Source organism: Phaenicophaeus curvirostris, chromosome 11 (assembly GCF_032191515.1).
Source record: "Phaenicophaeus curvirostris isolate KB17595 chromosome 11, BPBGC_Pcur_1.0, whole genome shotgun sequence".
Taxonomy (NCBI): Eukaryota; Metazoa; Chordata; class Aves; order Cuculiformes; family Cuculidae; genus Phaenicophaeus; species Phaenicophaeus curvirostris.
Window position 1 is genome coordinate 8,934,885 of NC_091402.1, and position 18,499 is coordinate 8,953,383.

The following is an 18,499-nucleotide window of genomic DNA, read 5'->3' on the forward strand; positions in this document are numbered from 1 at the left end:
CGCCACCCTGTACTTAAACAACAGAGCTGGAGACAACAACTGTTAAAGCAAATTGGAAGTCTCATTCCTGGTGCCACTAAAATCCCACGCAGTTATGTTTTAGTCAAGAGCGAAGATGACACACTCAAATGTATCTGAATAAACATACGGTATCACAGCTTCTGCACGGCCCAGGTTCCATTTGAGTACTGGGGGGGATGAGGCTGATACAGGGAAAAGGATTTCTCTCATAAGGAAAAGAGGGGTGCAGCTTACTCCGAGGTTTAGGCTGGACATTAGGAAAAAATTTTTCACAGAAAGGGTCATTTGGCACTGGAACAGGCTGCCCAGGGAGGTGGTTGAATCACCTTTCCTGGAGGTGTTTAAGGGACCGGTGGATGAGGTGCTGAGGGGCATGGTTTAGTGACTGATAGGAATGGTTGGACTCCATAATCCAGTGGGTCTTCTCCAACCTAGTGATTCTATGACCCTGCAACAGGGCATGAATTCTGAAAGAAAAGATCTTAATACACTGCAAACAAGCCTTTCTAACATTAAACAACAAATAAAATCTTGCTGGATTATTAAAAAAAAAAATAAAGATTGAGCTTGAGAATGAGGGGGTTGAGATTACTGCTCAAAGTGAAAGGAACAAAGTTAGCAGCCAAGATAACTCCAGGTAGTAAAATACCTTCAGTGTACATCAAAACAGGGCTAAAAACAAAGCTTACTTCAGCCTGGCTGAATAGTTTCTCCTAAGATTTCTTCAGATACCTTTGTTATGAAACCTGTTTTCCAATAAACCGAGGTCCACGTAATACACCAGACACCACAGCAAGACCTTCTCCTTTTTTGCCATTCATGTTTCTTCTTCCTCCAGTGTGATTCTTTACATGCAGACCTCCATTATACACACATGTGCAGACTGAAGATCCTTTTCCCTTCTAAACCTACCATAGTCCCACATGGCTAGGGGTGGGCCATCAAGAAACCCCTGTCCCTAAAGATCTTGTAATCTGGCAATGTAGTCCATCACAACAGATCTTCCTGCAAGTCCACACAAGTATGATCTTCTATCATACCAGTAGCCCCCTGTATGCACACATACACTCCCCTTCCCCTACATCTGCTGTCAGGAAGATCTAAGAAAGCTCCTTGTTTCCCTCTCCTTCCCCCCAGGACAATCAGTTCATCTAAGTGACAAACTTGGAAAGCCTTGACACTACTGCGTTTATCAAGTTCACGCTATTGCTTACAGAAACAGCTGTACAAGTTTTCCCACTGCCCCCTGGATATCCCAAGATAATGGGGACATTTATTAGATTTCAACTTCAATTCACCTTCGTTTCACAGGAACTTGTAATTGGATGACTCTCCTCTTGTGTTTCCAGCAGATACTCGCATCCATTCCTTACAGTGATTTACTTGTAAGCACAGTAAAGGCTAAAACATGGAAAGGGAGTTATGCCGTTGCCAAGAGAGGCAGACTCACATGGTCAGCATTAGGAAATACTGACAGATAAGCACATAGCTGCTTACTCTGTGCCAGGTAATGCATCAGCCTCAAGGCTGCCAAACAGACACCTCCTGGAGCTTCCTTATTTCTGCCTCCCAAGTAAGCAAGATCAGGTGGGGCTGGAGAAGTGATTAGGAAAGGTTATTTCTCCAAACTTTCTCCTCTGCACAAGAACATAGACTATTAAATTACATAGAGATACAACTGATTTTCAAAATCATTGAGACAACAGCAAAGTTAAAAAAAAAAATCAGTTGCCTAGATAAAAAAATATTCATTTTTGGGTGACAGAAGGACAAAGCAAGTCCAGGCATTCAGAATCTCTAACACATTAGCGACACAATATATACAAATCTCTCCATCCCACTAACACAGTGCTTGCAATAAATGCCAATTGTATTCTACTTGCTAAAACATTAGATTCTATCAACTCTCTGCTAAGCTTTTTTGACACTGAAAGAGGAACAAGTGATTAGAAACACTTCTATTCTATTGTAAAACTGAGTAATACAGTATGAATTAGAACTGCTGCAGCACATCCTTTTGCATTTCCCACACTTCACTTTTCTGCTCTTTCTACAGCAATTACGTGTTGCAGTCTTTTTACTTTAAAAGTATAATTAAAATTTTGGTCATTTAAAATTTGCTTTTACCTAGACCCTGTCCTTAGGCAGCATCCCTGCCAACAAAGACATTTCAATCGTATTGTACACATGAGGAAACCTAGCGTCAGACTTATATATACTCAAATTGCTGATCTCCATCCAGAGAGTTTGTTTTCTAAACTAGGAACAAAAGCCTAAACTTAAAATAGAATTTCAGAGGAAAGTAAGGAGAAAAAGCCACAAATCATTAGACAACTACAGCCATTTCTGTGCACTAGGGACTGTTCAGAGATGCTTTCCAAGCTCCAGACACACATTTTCCATCATTATCGCCTCCAGGGACAAACAGCAGAACACACCATGTCAAGGGTTAATCTTACACACACCCTTTGTTTAAAAAAAAAAATCTTTTTATATTCCAGACATTTTACCTTTTATAAGAACTGCTCTCTTTACTGGTTTAATTCAGTCCCAGCTCTCTTGCACAATAGCTACTGAACATGCGCGCATCTGCTTTCCATAACACCCAAGCAGGACTGTCAAGACAGATGCAGTAACCACGTTCATGTAACCTGTACATTTAGCACTGCAGTACCTCAGGAGGTAATATGTCACATAAAATACATCAATACACTACAATCTCAGCCCAAGGCTGGGTTACAGATGGCAACCACCTTTTGTGCCGTGCCTAGCACTCTCCTTTTCCCTCCTGGGACTTCTGTCCCCCTTACCAACCAGACTTTGCTTCCTGCTCTAAAGCAACCCTACATCTTTCTACTACATCTACTACCCTCCACCTCTTCCCTCCTAGAACCTTAAACCAAAGGAGCGAGCACATCAAGCACTGCCACATCTAACTACTCTGTAAAGTCCGACTCTGCTGCATTCTCAAGGCCAGGGTAGGCTGACTCAAGTAAAAACACTCTCCAAAATATCCACTTATTATTTTTATTACTTCCAGATTTGTTTCCAAACTAGAGAAAGTGGTCTCTGCCCCAAGATACTTTTAATGTCTCTTTAAGTCCTTCTAGGACTTGTTGGGAAAGGAAAAGGATGCACAAGGATTGCTGATGCTGTTTAATACACTGTTTAAAAATAATTGAAATATTCCAGGAGCCTGTTTCCTAATATTTTAGGTCACTTCAGGGGGAGAGAGAGGGTGGGAAATCAGCTGGATCACTTATGAATAAGCCTGGAACACAAAGGAATTGGTATTTCAGTAAATTCTACAAATCCACAACTCTAAAAACAAAAATACTATGTTCCAGGGAGATAATTAAAACTCCAAGTGAAATTCTGGCTTTAAGATTCCCACTAACTTCTGGAGTGTCAAGATTTCATCACCTATTTTGCATCTTTTGTCACTTGATTTTCTATAAGATTTCTCAGGATTGAAAGTAAATCTCTTTAGTGGAAAGTCTGAGGATAGAATAATCCTCCGAATCTTTTATTTTAACACTACACAACAATAACCAAGAATGTGCAGAAAAATGCGTCTGTATTTTTGCTTTATTTCTGCTTTGAAGTAAAAGGGTTTTATTTTCAATACAACACAAGGTAAATGTATTCGCCTCTAAAACATCTCTCTTCTACAGTAGGATCTGAAAAAAAAATTAAAAAAAGGATTAATTGTATGAAAGAGATTTATATATGGGGAGATTAACCAGCCTATGGAACTCTCTTTCAAAGGGAATAAAGATAGATCAGACATTAGCATGAGAAAAACTGTAGGGCTACATTTTACACATCTTAGAAAGGGTTTTAGATACCCATTTCCCACTGCAAAGGCACAGCCACACAGCAGAGCATGACCAGGCTGGGACAAGTTTAACTCATCACTGGTGATCAGTAACCACACTAACTGATCACCTACATGCTCCAGGACCAATAAGCAGTGACTGAAATGATTAATTTGGCTCAGTAACTAAACCATACAATCTCAAACCAAAAAGGGAGTTGAAAAAATGCAGCTTTGAACTAGAGGAGTGTAGTAGTGACAAATCTTGCCCTTGCAGAGGAATGAAAGGACACAAGCAAATTGAGGATTCATACATTTGAGTTCTGGGGCATCTTTGCAAACATTCTCAAACAACAGTTTCATATTAGCTTGTTTAACTGACATAACTAAGAAGATAATCCCAGCAGAACTGCTTGTCTTCTCACCCTTCAGCATCCCCCTTCCCTTGCAACAAAGTTTTGACAACTGCTGAAGGTCTGAAGCTCGTCATCCCTACCTACAGCCAACCTCCTAAGAGAGTGGCACCTAAAAAAAGAGACCATTGCATAGAAGTATCTCCTTTCCTGACTTTGCCCTGTAAACAGGCTGCATAGAAAACAGACTGAAATTATGGTTTGTATGTTTTCAATGTGCAGTCCCATTTCACAAAAATTACTACAATTCTGAAGGAACCATGGTTTGATGGTTTGTTCTGCTGCTTTAAATACCAAAAGAAAACAAAAAAACCCTTCTTTCTAGAACCTGTGCCATTTAACCACAGAACTGTTAACCATTGCTGAAAGTACTGATGCATTAGGACTGTGGGCAAGAGGAAGGCTTAATGCTTTGAAATGGCTGCAACCAAACAATAGCAACTATGCTTGTGGCTTTTCACCGTTACATCGGATGCAAACTGCTTAGCCTGTAAAAATACAGGCTGTAAGCCAGCCAAGGAATTGTTCCTACAACTAAACACTGTCATACAATATTGCTGGTGATGTACACAAGATAAGGACACAGCTCATTTATCCATGATGTCCAACAACCTACTTACTGCACTTGGCTGTTGACTTAATGATATCTTAAGAAAATTGTTTTAAGTATTGAGCAATCTTGCAGCATATGGCATGTGCCGGTTTATGTGAAACCTAGTTACAAGCATAGAGGTGCCAGGCTCACGCCTCACATCCTACAATGATGTGGTGATCTAAGAACCTTGATCTTGGCTGGGATGCTGCCTGACAGCTTTAAGATCCAGAAATCACTTGATACAGTATTATAGCTCCTCCTCTACTCACCTTCATAGCTCAGCTTGTACGACACCACATCTAAATAAAAAGTTTCTATTAACACCAGGATTGTACAGCTCTGCGTAACAGCCAGGGCACACAGCTGTCTGCGGCTCAACCATTGACAACAGCCCATGGCACTGAGATTTAGAATACAGAGGGATGCAGAGTCCTAATTCAGAGCTACCTTACTGTGTCCGATATCACACATCAGCTCATCCTTAGGGAATATGACTGAAGTCTCCTAGCCATGTTTTCCAAATAACCAAGACTCCACTGTCACCACCACCCCTTTAAATTCATGTAACACAGCAACCCAGGGAGGGGAAAAAGGCAAACAAAAGACATTATAGCCAATTTGTATGGTGAATCAATTAAGTTCAGACATCTCATTAACCTTCTAACCCATTTATCCCCCAGCTTTAATTTATACTACCAGTTGCAAATGGATTTGACACATAGGCCCACTATTTCCCTGGAAAGGTATAACGAGCACAAACAGTCCTGGGGTCCTAGAATACTTCTTTTTTCCAAGTCCTTCACTCTCTCCCCTTGCCATTCAGTGGATGCTAGGAGCACTGAAAGAAGAAAATAGGATACAGAAAATACACAAGAGCTTTTTGAAAGTTATGTAAGCCACACAGTGGGCCTCCTTTTTACCCTCTGCTGCTTCAGTTATCAGAAACTAAGGGTTGACTTGCCTACACCAAGAATGCCCATCCACGTCCACTTCAGCTAAGTCCCACAGTGGTGACACAGCCACACTCATAGAAGTCTTTTCATGTCATTTTTCAGTTTCATATTCACAAGACTGAATGAAGTAACATGCACTGAAACTAAGTTTTAGGTGGTATGTGAGAGTTTGTTTTTAATGTTCTAGCAGAAAGCCTAGGGAACAGCCCCAATTTCTAAAGCTGAGATGCATTCACAACCTTTATGAGGAACCAGAGAGCAATTTCATTTCACTAGCCAGGAAACACACTAGATGCTGTGAATACAAACTCAGCATCCTCACAGTAAGCCACATTAAAAATGGTCACCTACATGTTAGACCTCAGGAATTCATTCACTCCTGACAACATTTTCAGGACTATGAAATTCTAAACCGTGTTAACACAAAGGTTTCTATACAATCCCCATCTTACGACCAAGATGACACGCATAGTTCCAGTGGACTGAAGGGTGCATTCTTAGTAAGAGGTTTTTGATGTGTTTAAATGCATCAGAATCAAAGCAAAAGAGTTCTGACTTATCTGTACCCAGACAAGTCCAAGGGAATCAGCAACATGACCCTCATTTAATATAGGCCAAACCTGGAAATCTGTGCAATTATAGGAAATATAAGTGTCTCCAAGCCAAGCATTGCTAACTTTTGCAGAATAAGCTCTTTAAAAAGAGGAATGTGGCAGCTTCAATAAAATTATTTTTAAAAAAGTAGAGAACACAAGTGAAAATACTTACATTTTTCTAAATCTATGCTCCTACCTCCGTGCAAATCAGGCATAACTAAAGCACTGCTGTCTTCCCCAGCTCTCCAGCCAGTGTCCCTGCAGCTGCTCAAAGATTTCCCAAGTTATAGCCAAGTAAAAATTGATTAAAGACTTGACTATTTCTCTGCAGCTATGAGAATCCTGCAAAAGTTACAAGAATGAGCTCAGCTGCTCTTTGCTTCCCATTAGGCAGAACTCTAAAGGCAGAGCATAAAGAACACCATGCCCTAAAAGAAAAATCAGTAAGCCCCACAGACAGCAGCTATGCACTGCCCTCTGTTTCAACAGAGACATGCAAACACTTTCAGATGAATCTAAGACTCAAACCAAATACGCAACAGAAGATGAGGACTGGACCCTTGTGGAGACAACTTTCTGACAAGATCCTAATGTGGCTTCTCCCTAGGTCTCATCTCCAGCCACTACTGGAACTCCAAAACTTTTTTCCCAGAAAAAGGGTATTCCGTGTAACAGTCTTAAGCTACATTCAACAAAGCTGTGTTTATTTAGCCTAGTCCCATGTATAAAATCAAGGAACATTGAGGTCAAAGGTAAAGCATAACATTATTTTACATCATATCAATGACTGGGTTCAAACGCTCAATCTACAAACACACCGTGCTTGGTATAATTTAAACTGATACAAAGTGGTGCACAGGCAAACAAATCATCCTTACCATGTGGCACGTTCCAAGTGATGTTTATTTCAATTGAGTTCAAACCCATTAAAGGAAAATTTAGGTCCAATTAAAACATGGATGCTACACTCACAAAACAGATAATTTCCTCAAAATAGGTAGGTCTGGACTTAAAAACTCCATAGATGGGAGGGAAAATGCATGTCAGTATGTCTGCAGGGAACCTGTGGCTAAGGAGGGGTGGAGGAAAAGAGGGGCGAAAGGAAACACGCTGAGAACAATACAGGGAAAAGGGACTATTCTCAGCGAGAGGGAGGATGTGAGGCCAGGCAGGGAAGGAAAACAAGCGTAACAAAGGCAAAGGAAGCACCCTGAGCTTCCTTTGTCGGGCCTTGGTCCGGCAGGGATGTATTTCTGTCCAAACAAGCTTGTTCATAGCCCTAAGGGGCTCCACGGCTTCTTTCTTGAAGGGGAAAAGCAAGATGACAGGGCCAGTGGATTCCCTCCTGCTCAGCAGACTAAGTTGCACGGGAACACTTCTCAGACCCCTGACTCCACAAACAGCATTCATTGTCTGCAAGCGAGCAAATATTTGTTATCTCCCGAGCCGAGAGCGGAATCGCAGCGTTGACACTCAATTCTTCATTGCGCTCCATGGGGAATTCAATACTCCCCAAGCGTTTCCAGGTTTGCTTTTCTTGGCCGTCCCCTGCTCCGCCGGACACTGAAAAACCAAGCAGGCTGGGGGGACGGAGCGTGCAGGCAGGGACACCAGTGGGTGCGTGGGGAGCACCCTGGTTCCCCACAGACACGTAGAGCCACGAGTGGGTGCAGGAGTGGGGGGGCACCCCAGTCCCCTCCAGATGCAGAGGCGGAGCCACAGGTGGGGATGGGGATGGGGAGCATCCCTGCTGGGTACGCAGGCAGAGTCATAGGCAGGTGCGTGGGGGGCACCCCAGGCCCGCATGGGAATGTAGGCAGAGTCACAGGGGGTTGCGTGGAGAGCACCCTGGTCCCCTGCAGGCACGCAGGCAGTCACCAGTGGGCACATAGGTTGGGGGCACCCAGGTCCTGCGAAGGCAGAGCCATGAGTGGGTGCACTGGGGGGCACGCCGGTCCCCTGTGGGCACGCAGGCAGAGTCACAGGTGGGTGCATGGGTGGGGAATAGCTCAGACACTCACGGGAGTGCAGGCAGAGTCCCCGTGGGTGCGTGTGTGGGGAGCACCCCAGTCCCCCGCGGGAGTGCAGGTAAAGCCGTGGGTGGGGAACACCTCGGACACTCGTGGGAGTGCAGGTAGAGACACAGGTGGGGAGCAGCTCAGACACTCGTGGGAGTGCAGGCAGAGTCAGCCGTGGGTGCGTGTGTGGGGAGCACCCCAGTCCCCCACAGGTGTGCAGGTAAAGCCATGGGTGGGGGGCAGCTCAGACACTCGTGGGAGTGCAGGCAGAGCCATGAGTGGGCGCAGGGAGTGGGGAGCAGCTCAGACACCCACGGGAGTGCAGGCAGAGCCATGGATGGAGAGCACCTCAGGCACTCACAGGAGTGCAGGCAGAGCCCTGGGTGGGGAGCCCCGATGCTCTGCTGGAGTGCAGGTAGAGACACGGGTGGGGAGCACCTTAGACACTCGTGGGAGTGCAGGGAGAGCCATGGGTGGGTTCATGGATGGGGAGCAGCTTGGACACCCACGGGGGTGCAGGCAGAGCCCCTGGTCGGAGCAGCTTGGACGCTCCCGGGAGCACGGGCAGAGCCGCGGGTGGGGAGCAGCTCGGACACCCGTGGGAGCGCAGGCGGAGCCGCGGGTGGGTGCATGGATGGGGAGCAGCTCGGGCACCCCCGGGAGCGCAGGCGGAGCCCCGGGCGGGTGCAGTGCGGGGCTCCCCGGCCCCGCTCCCCCAGCCCGGCCGCCGTCAGCCCCGCTCCGAGAACAATGCGCTGCCCTTACCTTGGCCGCGGAGCTGCCGGCCGAGCCCCTCGCATCCACGCCCGCGGCGAGGGGCAGCTCCGCCCCCGGCTGCGGGTCCCCCGGTCCCCGCAGCCGCTCCCAGCAGCGCCGGCCGCGATGGCGATGGATGCTCAGGTCATGTTTACATCGGCGGGTGGGTGGGTCGGTGGGTGTGCGGGCACGGGCAGACGCGATCTCGCCCCGACAGCGCCGCAGCTGCACGGCAGAGGGGCCGCGGGCGACTCAGAGCATCCTCCTCCTCCTCCTCCTCAACTTCAGGAGCAGCGCGGGGACGCGTCCAGCCCTACTCTCCGCAAACACCGGCGGTTCCCCCCGGGATCGGCTTCCCCGGAGCCGCCGGGGATCCTCCCCTTGCCTTTGATTTACTCCCAGCCGCAATTCACAACGTAAGCAGGAGCCGCGTGTCGGCTCCGCTCCGGTGATGGATGGAGATGGCTACAGGGCAACGGGAAAGCGGCTGGATTTGCCTAAATCCAGCGATCTCTAAGAGGCCCTTTGTCATCCGTGCAGCGGGGAACAGAACAATAAGATGAGTTCACGGATATCCCTGCTGGTATGCCACACATGCAGGCTTCTAATTGCCATAGAGAAACGGGCTGTCTAAAGTACAGTAATGATAGCAGCCTGGCTATTGTTCGGGGCTGCCAGACCCACTGGAGGTGCCAGCAAACCCTGTTAAAAACCAGGCTTGCACCTGCAAAGCGGCACCACAGCAAGTCCAATATATTCCACAAAAACTGGTGCTGCAAAAAAAAAAAATTACTCTAATACTTTGCTCTATGTTTTTATTTCTCAAGAAATTTCACAAATATCTGTTCATTCATCTAACCAAAAGGCTCACAAGATCCTCCTAGGGAAGTGTGGTTTTCTTCCCATAGAATTCTCATATCAAGTCACAGTTATTAACCCCAGCAACACCAGGTCTTCCTATTTATCACATCGACAGACCACAGTAGCAAACTACTTAGACCCTGTCTTAGAGCAGAGGAATAATCAGTGGGATTCACTTACATACACCTACGCTCATGCAGGATTCCTTGCTTCTATTGCACCCATGACATTTTAGGAGTCATCTATTCATACTCTGCTGGTACTTACTGCATCAATCATGCTAATACTTCACATCCAACTCCTTGTCCCACCTCTCCTCCCTCGATTTCTGCTTGCACCTGAGGGCCCCCCATCCCTGTATTTTGCCATCTGACCTCCTCAGGTATCTTCTTCTCAGAGGCTGTGGTTTGGGAATTGATAAGTGCTCTCAGATGTTTCTTGTTGCCAGGAAGGTGGCAACATTTGCCTCTCCTGCTCCAACTTGCCACAAGTCAGAAGCAATGCAATAAAAATTTCAGATCATCAAGTTTTGCACATGACCTCCAAAACTGTCTTCTGTATACTCTGCATCTTGCAGATCCTTTCTAACTGCTTTATCCACAGGACCTCAAGTTTCCTGGACATAGATGCAGTAGAGAGCTTATCTGCTCCCTAGAAATACTAAACAGATAATTCTAGGTACATGTATCGCTGTATCAGTAGTCTCATTCCTGCCTAATTTCCAGCTACCATTGACCACCATCCCTCAGAGGGCCCTGTACTGCAAAAGATGAAGCACCACTCTGCAGTCTCCCTAAAAAGATTGTTCTACATCACAACAAAGTCTAATGCTACCTATTATTTCAACCATTAAAATTCACCATACTCTCCTTCCTGCATATAGGACTTCATTAGGGGAAATTACACTGGCATATTTTGATGTGATGTATGCATCCATTTGCCTTCCACAAATAATGCTAAATCAAAGCCTGGAGACAGAGGAGTGAGCTTCCTTTGAACAGGAAAGGTCACACAATATTTATAATAGCTGAAATAAATGCACTTTATCTAGTTTATAGCTGTGTTATGATAAAATGAAAACCTGCAGAAAATAACACTGGTGCACCTGAACCACATAGGAGCAGAAAATAAATGATAGCCTTGAATGACAGCAGAAAGGACCTTCCAATGTGATTCATGAAGGGATGCAGGGCAAAATTCTTCAGCTGAGTAGCCCCTGATCGCTTTGCACTTGACCCCGTGATACCAGCCTACACCAGGTCTCCATTGTGGTAGGTGTCTCACAAACACTCAAGGTCTCTTGCCCTGAAGAGCAGACAAATGAAGCACTGTCAGGAAAGCGAAGATGCCATTTGCCTGGGGCACCATAGCAAGCCACAAAAGTATTTATTCACTTTCAACCAAGCTAGTTCTGCGTAAGTGTCCCATAAGATGCCTCAGTTTTGGTGAGAAATTCCACTCCTAGTCCTTGATAAGGAGGGGAACTTAAAGTGGAACTCAACAATAAAGTCCTTTTGCCTTCCTTGGCCAGCAGCTATTTACACAATTCAAAGCTCCAGAGATTAAATGCATTGCAGCACAATTAGTCTATTTCCCAAAGGTTTGGCAGTCAAAAATGTATGTTACATTCCTAGCCCTGAAACAATTTTTTGGCTGTCAGCTTCTTAAGGAAGTATCTAAAGTCTACAGACACGAGAATTGGGTTGGGTTATAGATAGCCAGGGAGTGGCTGGCTGAATTTACACTACTTTCCATATGTGAAAGGTAGATCCCAGCACTGACCATAGCTCTTTGCAAAATCCCTTTATTGCGATGGAGGAATATTAATGTTTAAAAAGGTACTCTGCCTCTCTGCTGAGACCTACCCACTGATGCTAACCTGTACAAACTGCCAAAGGAGGGATCTTTTATTATTTAGGATGAATAGTGCAGCGCCAGGCTAAATGTACTGCTAGACTAACCCATTGCAGCATTCTTCTGTCAGACCCCAAGAAAAACAAGGTTTTTTTATGTAGTTTGGCATTGACATGTAAAGATCCTAAGATGAGCATCACTTGATTGATGGTAGGGAACAGGCTTGCTCTATTTCATGTCCTCTGTAGATAATCTTCACACAGGTGTGCTGCGAGAAGGAATCCAGGGTTGGGAGAGCTTTGGGGTAAAGTTTCAGTTTAGGCTGATGCCAAGAATCCTCTTTCAGGTTCTCTTAGAGTTAGAAAACAGAACTCCCTCAGCCACTTCATGTAAACTCCAGAAATGCCACAAGTTACCTGTTGCGTTTCATATTTAAATCAGAATGTGGAGATTATAAAAGATGCTCAATCTTGCAAAAAACCCAATTCAGATGCTCCCATCTAAGTTATTTCCCAGTTAAGTGGGTTTTTTCCCCCTTTCAGAACAGGTCTACTGAGCTGGATAGAAAAGTCTGTACCACGCACGTTACTTTTGTTGTCATGCAAACCGATTTCCCTTATTTCTACCATGATGAGGGTGGAAGCCTCTGGAACAGGCAAGAGCTGTACCAAGTTCACAGCCTTGTCACTCTCTTGAGCACAACTCTTCTCCATAGGAAAAGGAAGTTGAAGCCCTTCCCCCCAATCCTTCCTCCTTTCCTTCTTCCTTCACTTCTCTGAAACATCCTGGGGTCTGTTCCTCATCACAACCTTTTGCAAGCATTGTCTATTTCTGTGTTTTAATGCAGACGATGTGGTTTAAATGAAATGGAATATGAGGGGTTGCTGGCTTTTCTCTGTTTTCAGATTCATATAGTGTGCCTTTTACATTGAATAGTCAACTTGTGTATTTTTAGAAAAGGAAATGAGGTAAATAAAATGCAGAATGATAGAGCGAAATGATGTCATTTACCTTACCTGCCAAAACACACGAACTGTTATTATAAAAATACAACAGCAGACCTAAGTCCTGAGAAACTGTTTGCAAAACCAACATCTAGATGCCAGGATTCAAATCCAAAGTCCAAATTCAGCAAATACATTCATACATGTTTAATCTCAGCTTTCAGTGGGGCTCCTGTGGTATTGCTGGGGCATCACTGCACTCCTGATGTGAGCAGCTTGTTTGCACCAGCTACTTTTACAAAGCTTGAAGTGTCTTCATCTCTGCACCATTACACAACTCCTGTCCTGTTTTCAGGTGTAGGTCCTTGTTTACTGTCCAGAACAGTCAACAATGATTTACTGGTTGCCTTGTTTCAAGCTGGTTCCCTTACACCACTTATCATAGAAAGGCTGTGGGATGCATTCAACATCAGTAACCACATGAAAGCAAAACCTTCCCTTATCAGCAGTCCTCTTACTCTTGCCTGACAGAGTCTTTCCTGCCTTGTTTGTAGCTGAAGCGAGATCTGACATGGAGATTCTCTAGCAGATGTTGGAATAAGGTTATTGTTGGCCTTTGTGATAACACCATAATTATTGGTATCCTGTCCAGTTTTAACACTGTGCCTTGTTATCAACACCAACCAAAAGGACTTTCAAGATACTGTTTAAAAAGTTAAAACTACAGCATTTCTGTAACAGCACCTTGGCTTGCACACTGGGTACTGAGGGACCTGAACTGCCCTACAGAGGAAGCTGTTGCTACTTTCCTTGGTTTGCAGAAGGGAACACAGGAAGATCAGAAATAGCACTGTCCGGTCTTATCATACTGGCAGCTAAGTAACTAAAATTTAAGTCCCAAGAGCCAGAAAGTTGGCTTATGGGGCTGTGCCCAACCTCAAACAGAAGTGAAACATATTACATCCTTGTTTTTTATTAGATGGCGTTGCCCATACACAGCTTCCTTATACCTGTGCTTTAAAAAACTCATTGATCAATCTTGCAGGTTTTTAAATTATTTGAGTTACCCCTTGCTTTAAATTTAGGTGCATTGATGCTATTCCGAGGCACTAAATTACATCAATAAGGTGTTACTTAAACACAGGGAAAAATAGAGTTGCTAATTATGCCCAGCAGTAAATAATCTCTTAAATATAGCTGCACAAACTTCAGTTTTCATTTAAATGTGGTTCTGTTAGCGGATACTCTTCTAAAATACTACAAGGCAACTAGAAAGGGTAATGACTAATCACTACTGATCTTGATAACAGGCTCTTTCATATATGCATAAGTGATGCTTATAACCCCTGTCCCCATGTTAAAAGAACACTTAGTGATAAAATCTCACTTTTCTTTCCTTCAAGGAGAATGACTGTGATGCCCAAACACAAGGGACTAAAATCAGATGAGTGAACCTGAGGTTTACTCATGGCATCTCTCTGCACATTCACTCTTTGAGCTTACCATGATCTATTCCATCTACCTATATAATTCATTTATATTGCAGGTGAGATACTGTCTCCTACACGCAGACTTGACGCAACAGCTGAGCTAGAGACTGCAGAGAAAGTCTGCAGAGGGAGCTGAACAATTTTCCAAATTGTTTTTGAAGTTTCTAGGCCTTTAATTTTTCTGGTTCCCAAGTGAAAGGTAGTTCTGCAGGCTAACTGAAAGACAAGAAACACACACCCAGGCCCTACACATGCTCTCACAGACCTTTTTCCCTTATCTATGCTCCATGATAACAAGAGAGAGCAAGCTGAAGGCATGACTGTTGCTCCTTTTATCAGTAAAGTCGTTCTCGGAGAAACAATAGTTATTCTGATGGCTGATAGCACTATCTCCTGGGCTTTTCTTGCTTCATTATCTATTGATCCTACTTTTATTTCCCTAGAATTAAAGGCAGATTACGAAGTGCAGAGTGGCTCGTTATGGTCATTCAACCTTGCACTCCACAGCCCAGGGTTCCACACAGCCATTACTGCAAGTCTCCCAACTGTTGTTGGGCAAGAATGAGTGTTTTCAGAAGACACATTCCTATGTCTGCAGCACAGTTCATGCTAGAAGGGATTCTGCTACTATTTCTCTGCACCCTCGTATATTTGTATCTAAACGGAAATGTAAGAAGTTTTACATTTGTATTCCTGACAGATTTGTGCATTCAGACTGAGCTGAATAGTCATTAGTTTTGAAAGACACTTATAAAACAATTTCCCAATTTGTTCCTGGAGTCATATTAGCCCCTAGAGATTCAAGTCAAGCCCTCACATGCCCATGTATTTCACAAGGTTATCCAAACTGTTCAAAATCTGGCCTTTTAGTGTCAGGGCGACCAAGAGTCCTTACCTTGCCATGTATTAATAAAAACCTTACTAATCTCATCATGACATCCAAAGGTATATCATTAAGATTATTATTAACAGCTTTCCTTATTTTTTATAAATGAAGAGAGCTGAGGATCAGAAGTGTGAACAGGCTGACCAGCAACAAATCTCCTCCTCACAAATCCATCCTCAGGCAGAAACACCTTCTGTGTATCTTTTGCTCAAAATGCCTCCAGAACTTTGCTTACTTTCCTTTTCAGATGTTTGGTTTTGGTTTGTTTGTTTTGGTTTTTTTTGGCTAAACTACAGACTGAACTCTGAGATGCAAACAATGCTATGGATTACTCCAATACATGAGGGTAATAGATAGAGGAGCTCTTTCATTAACCCTGAAGTGCTGGTTTGCTGGAGGCTCAACCCTCACGCTTGGGCAGGGCAAGCTGCAAGGACAGCCACTGCACACGTACCCAGACTTAGTGGCTGTAACTGCAGTGCTTCTGGGATGCAGGGGAAACCCTCTTTGTGAGATGCTGTTTAAGCTTCCATCCTACCATAAAATACTCTTAGAATTTGACCTATAAGTTTCTTTTCCTACAGAATGCTTATAAATGTGCCTAAGCGTGTTCTCCACACCACTTCGTCCTGTGGTTTTTTGTTTCCTTGCTACAGAAGGGCCATCAAACTTTTCTTAATGCATTAAAAAAAAAAAAGAAAAAGAAAAAAACAGAACTACTTCACACTATTTCAGGGCCAGAGCTTGAGGAGCTTGAGGCTACTTTGCTTCTATCTCCAGACACATCTGACAGCCATAAACCAGAACCAAAGCTACTCTGCTAGCTGTCAAGCAGATCTTGATGGCTACATGGGGGTTTGATGTGAGGGCTTTTTGTTTTGCCTTTCTACCAGCCAGTCTAGCAAGACACATTAAGATGGAAAATGGCATAACAGTAGAGGCATTTCACCAGCTAATAATACCACAAGAGGGTCAACAGACATAATTCCGATGAACAGAAGCCCAGTTGTTGGATCCTGTTTATTTGATCATAAGAACCGAAACTACTCCAAAGCGTTTTGTTATGCTGGTGTCAAGGAGGAATAATGACAGTTAGGCCATGAGATTTGCTCTATTGCCTCAGTAATGGAAGCTAGATCAGACTCTGACCCCGTGCCACCTAAAATGGACTTGACCTTCCATTAGTGCTCTCAGCCTCCAGAGTGCTCTTTCATGGCTATTCTTAAATGGCTTCTGGTGAGCGAGTGAACTATGCAATTGCAGTCATAGAGAGTCTTGGCCTTTCCATATGTCAAAGGACAGAACCTACAAGCATGTCCATTATGAAGTCATCTATGATTCAAAGAAGAATGTCGTGTAGCTCCATGAAGATGAAGCCACACATTAAATGTTCCCCTAGAAAACAAAGTAAGAATCACTCTGGTGAAGCTCATTATCTAGGCAACACTTCAGCAGCATGCTTAACCTATGATTCAAATCCCACATATGTAACAAATACAACCTCAATTAGAAAAACATTAGTACAAAACTCACCAAAACCACAAGATAAGCTGAACTCCATAACAGCTCCAGACACTGCATCTGCAACACATGCTAAAAACCTCACTTCTGCAGCACAGTAATAGCAAAAATACCCTACAGGGTTTAAGGAATGGGTTAGGAAACTGTTTGTCATAGAAGAATTTAGCATAAGTTCTCTTACCTTTAGCAAGGAGAACATTATGGAGCAGATCCCCAAGGAACGTGGAGCATCACATTGCACTACACTGAAGCTGAGTCCTTGCCAACCAAGACTCAGCCCTTCAGTATCTGAACACGGCAAGCCCGGAGCTGGTACCCAGCTTCAGGTAGAAGCCTAGATCATGACGCAAATTAGTGGAGAATACGGATCTATGGTCAAGCAAAGAATTCAGTTGTTGTTAGAGGGTCCAGAGCCAGGCATAACTAAGCTTTTCCAACATGACTTAAAAAAAAGACAATCTGCCCCTAGCTGAGTTTAAATTAGTTCCTGGGCCCATGGGAGTGGGTAGAGGTGCCAGGTGGGGCTGATCAGGGCTATTAATAAGGTTAATTAGCACCCTCAGGGTTCCATCAGAAATTCTTTCAAAGCAGTTCTAGACAAGTTCATGCAGTGATTTCAAAGCTTGTTCCACAATCAGAATAAATTCTGCACTTTCTGCAAATATTAATCTCTGTTAAACGATAAGTGTGGGCATCTCCACTTCCAGAAGGTTTAAAGAAGTCAGAGAAGTATTTAACAGGGACCATTTAGATAGTACAGAAGGCATATGTGTATGAGAGACAAAGGGACAGTGGGCTGTGTCACATAAAAACCTTAAAGCCAGCTATGATATTTAACACCTGTCTTCAGGGCTGCGTAGCTGCATCACAGAGATGGGAGTAATTGAAATGAGACTGCTTGAAATAGAGCATGACTTGCTTTCTTCTTTTCTTGCAATTAAGAATAGAGTTTAAAACCCGAAGAAATGCTTTGTTTTTTTCTGGCCCATGCAGATTGGCATGGAAGGCTGAATATGCTAGATTTTCACGTTTAGAACAGGAGCAGCATTTACACCTGTTTATAAGCAAACAAACAAAATCTCTTCTTAGATCACAAAATGATGGGGCTTCCAGAAATTATCCACGTGCACCTGACTCATGAAAACTCAAGTCAGGTGGGCACCTACACATACTTTTGAAAATCCCACCCTGCTTATTTAAGAAAGACCATCCACTACCAGTAGCAAAACTGTGAGAGCACTGGAAGGATACAGCACCTCACAGCAGTGTGCCTTTAATTACCACATGGTAATCACTACAGTGATTAATTTCTCATCAAGTCCTTTTTAGTTTCTTTCTAACCTCCTTCATCTGTACCATAATAGTAGGGAACCTAGTGCAAGTGAATAGCAGTGAGGTGGCAACTCTCTGCCTTTCATTTCTGGGGTACAGCTGTATTAAATCAGCTTTCTTTCTTCGGTAGACTTAACATATAGCAGCTTAGAAGATGACGATTTCATGGGAAAGGATTAGAACAGTTTGGGTCATTTTTAATGAATGGCATCTTAGATCTACATTTTCTGCTTTCTTAAACCATAAAGGGTTCCCAGTTCCAGTGTTCTTCTCACGTAGCTCTTCATTCAAATTGCTGACTACGTCTTGCAACCTGTATGCTACTTTACTACTTTTTTCTGTTGATAATCATCCACTTTCTAGACATGGAAATTGTTGTATCTTAATCTTAACTGCTAGTTGATTTGTATTCACTGAACCATACAGATAATCCGCGGGAGTC

General features: G+C 43.9%; 1 protein-coding gene across 1 annotated transcript in view; it reads right to left on the reverse strand.

The window, feature by feature from the left end:
• Positions 1 to 7,292, reverse strand: part of FRMD4B (FERM domain containing 4B) — a 133,103-nt gene extending 125,811 nt beyond the window's left edge. Inside the window, exon 1 of the mRNA XM_069866316.1 lies at positions 7,274 to 7,292. Within this exon, the coding sequence (XP_069722417.1) occupies positions 7,274 to 7,276 (3 nt within the window). The 5' untranslated portion in view covers positions 7,277 to 7,292. The remainder of the gene's footprint in view (positions 1 to 7,273) is intronic.
• Between the last annotated feature and the right edge of the window lie 11,207 nt (positions 7,293 to 18,499).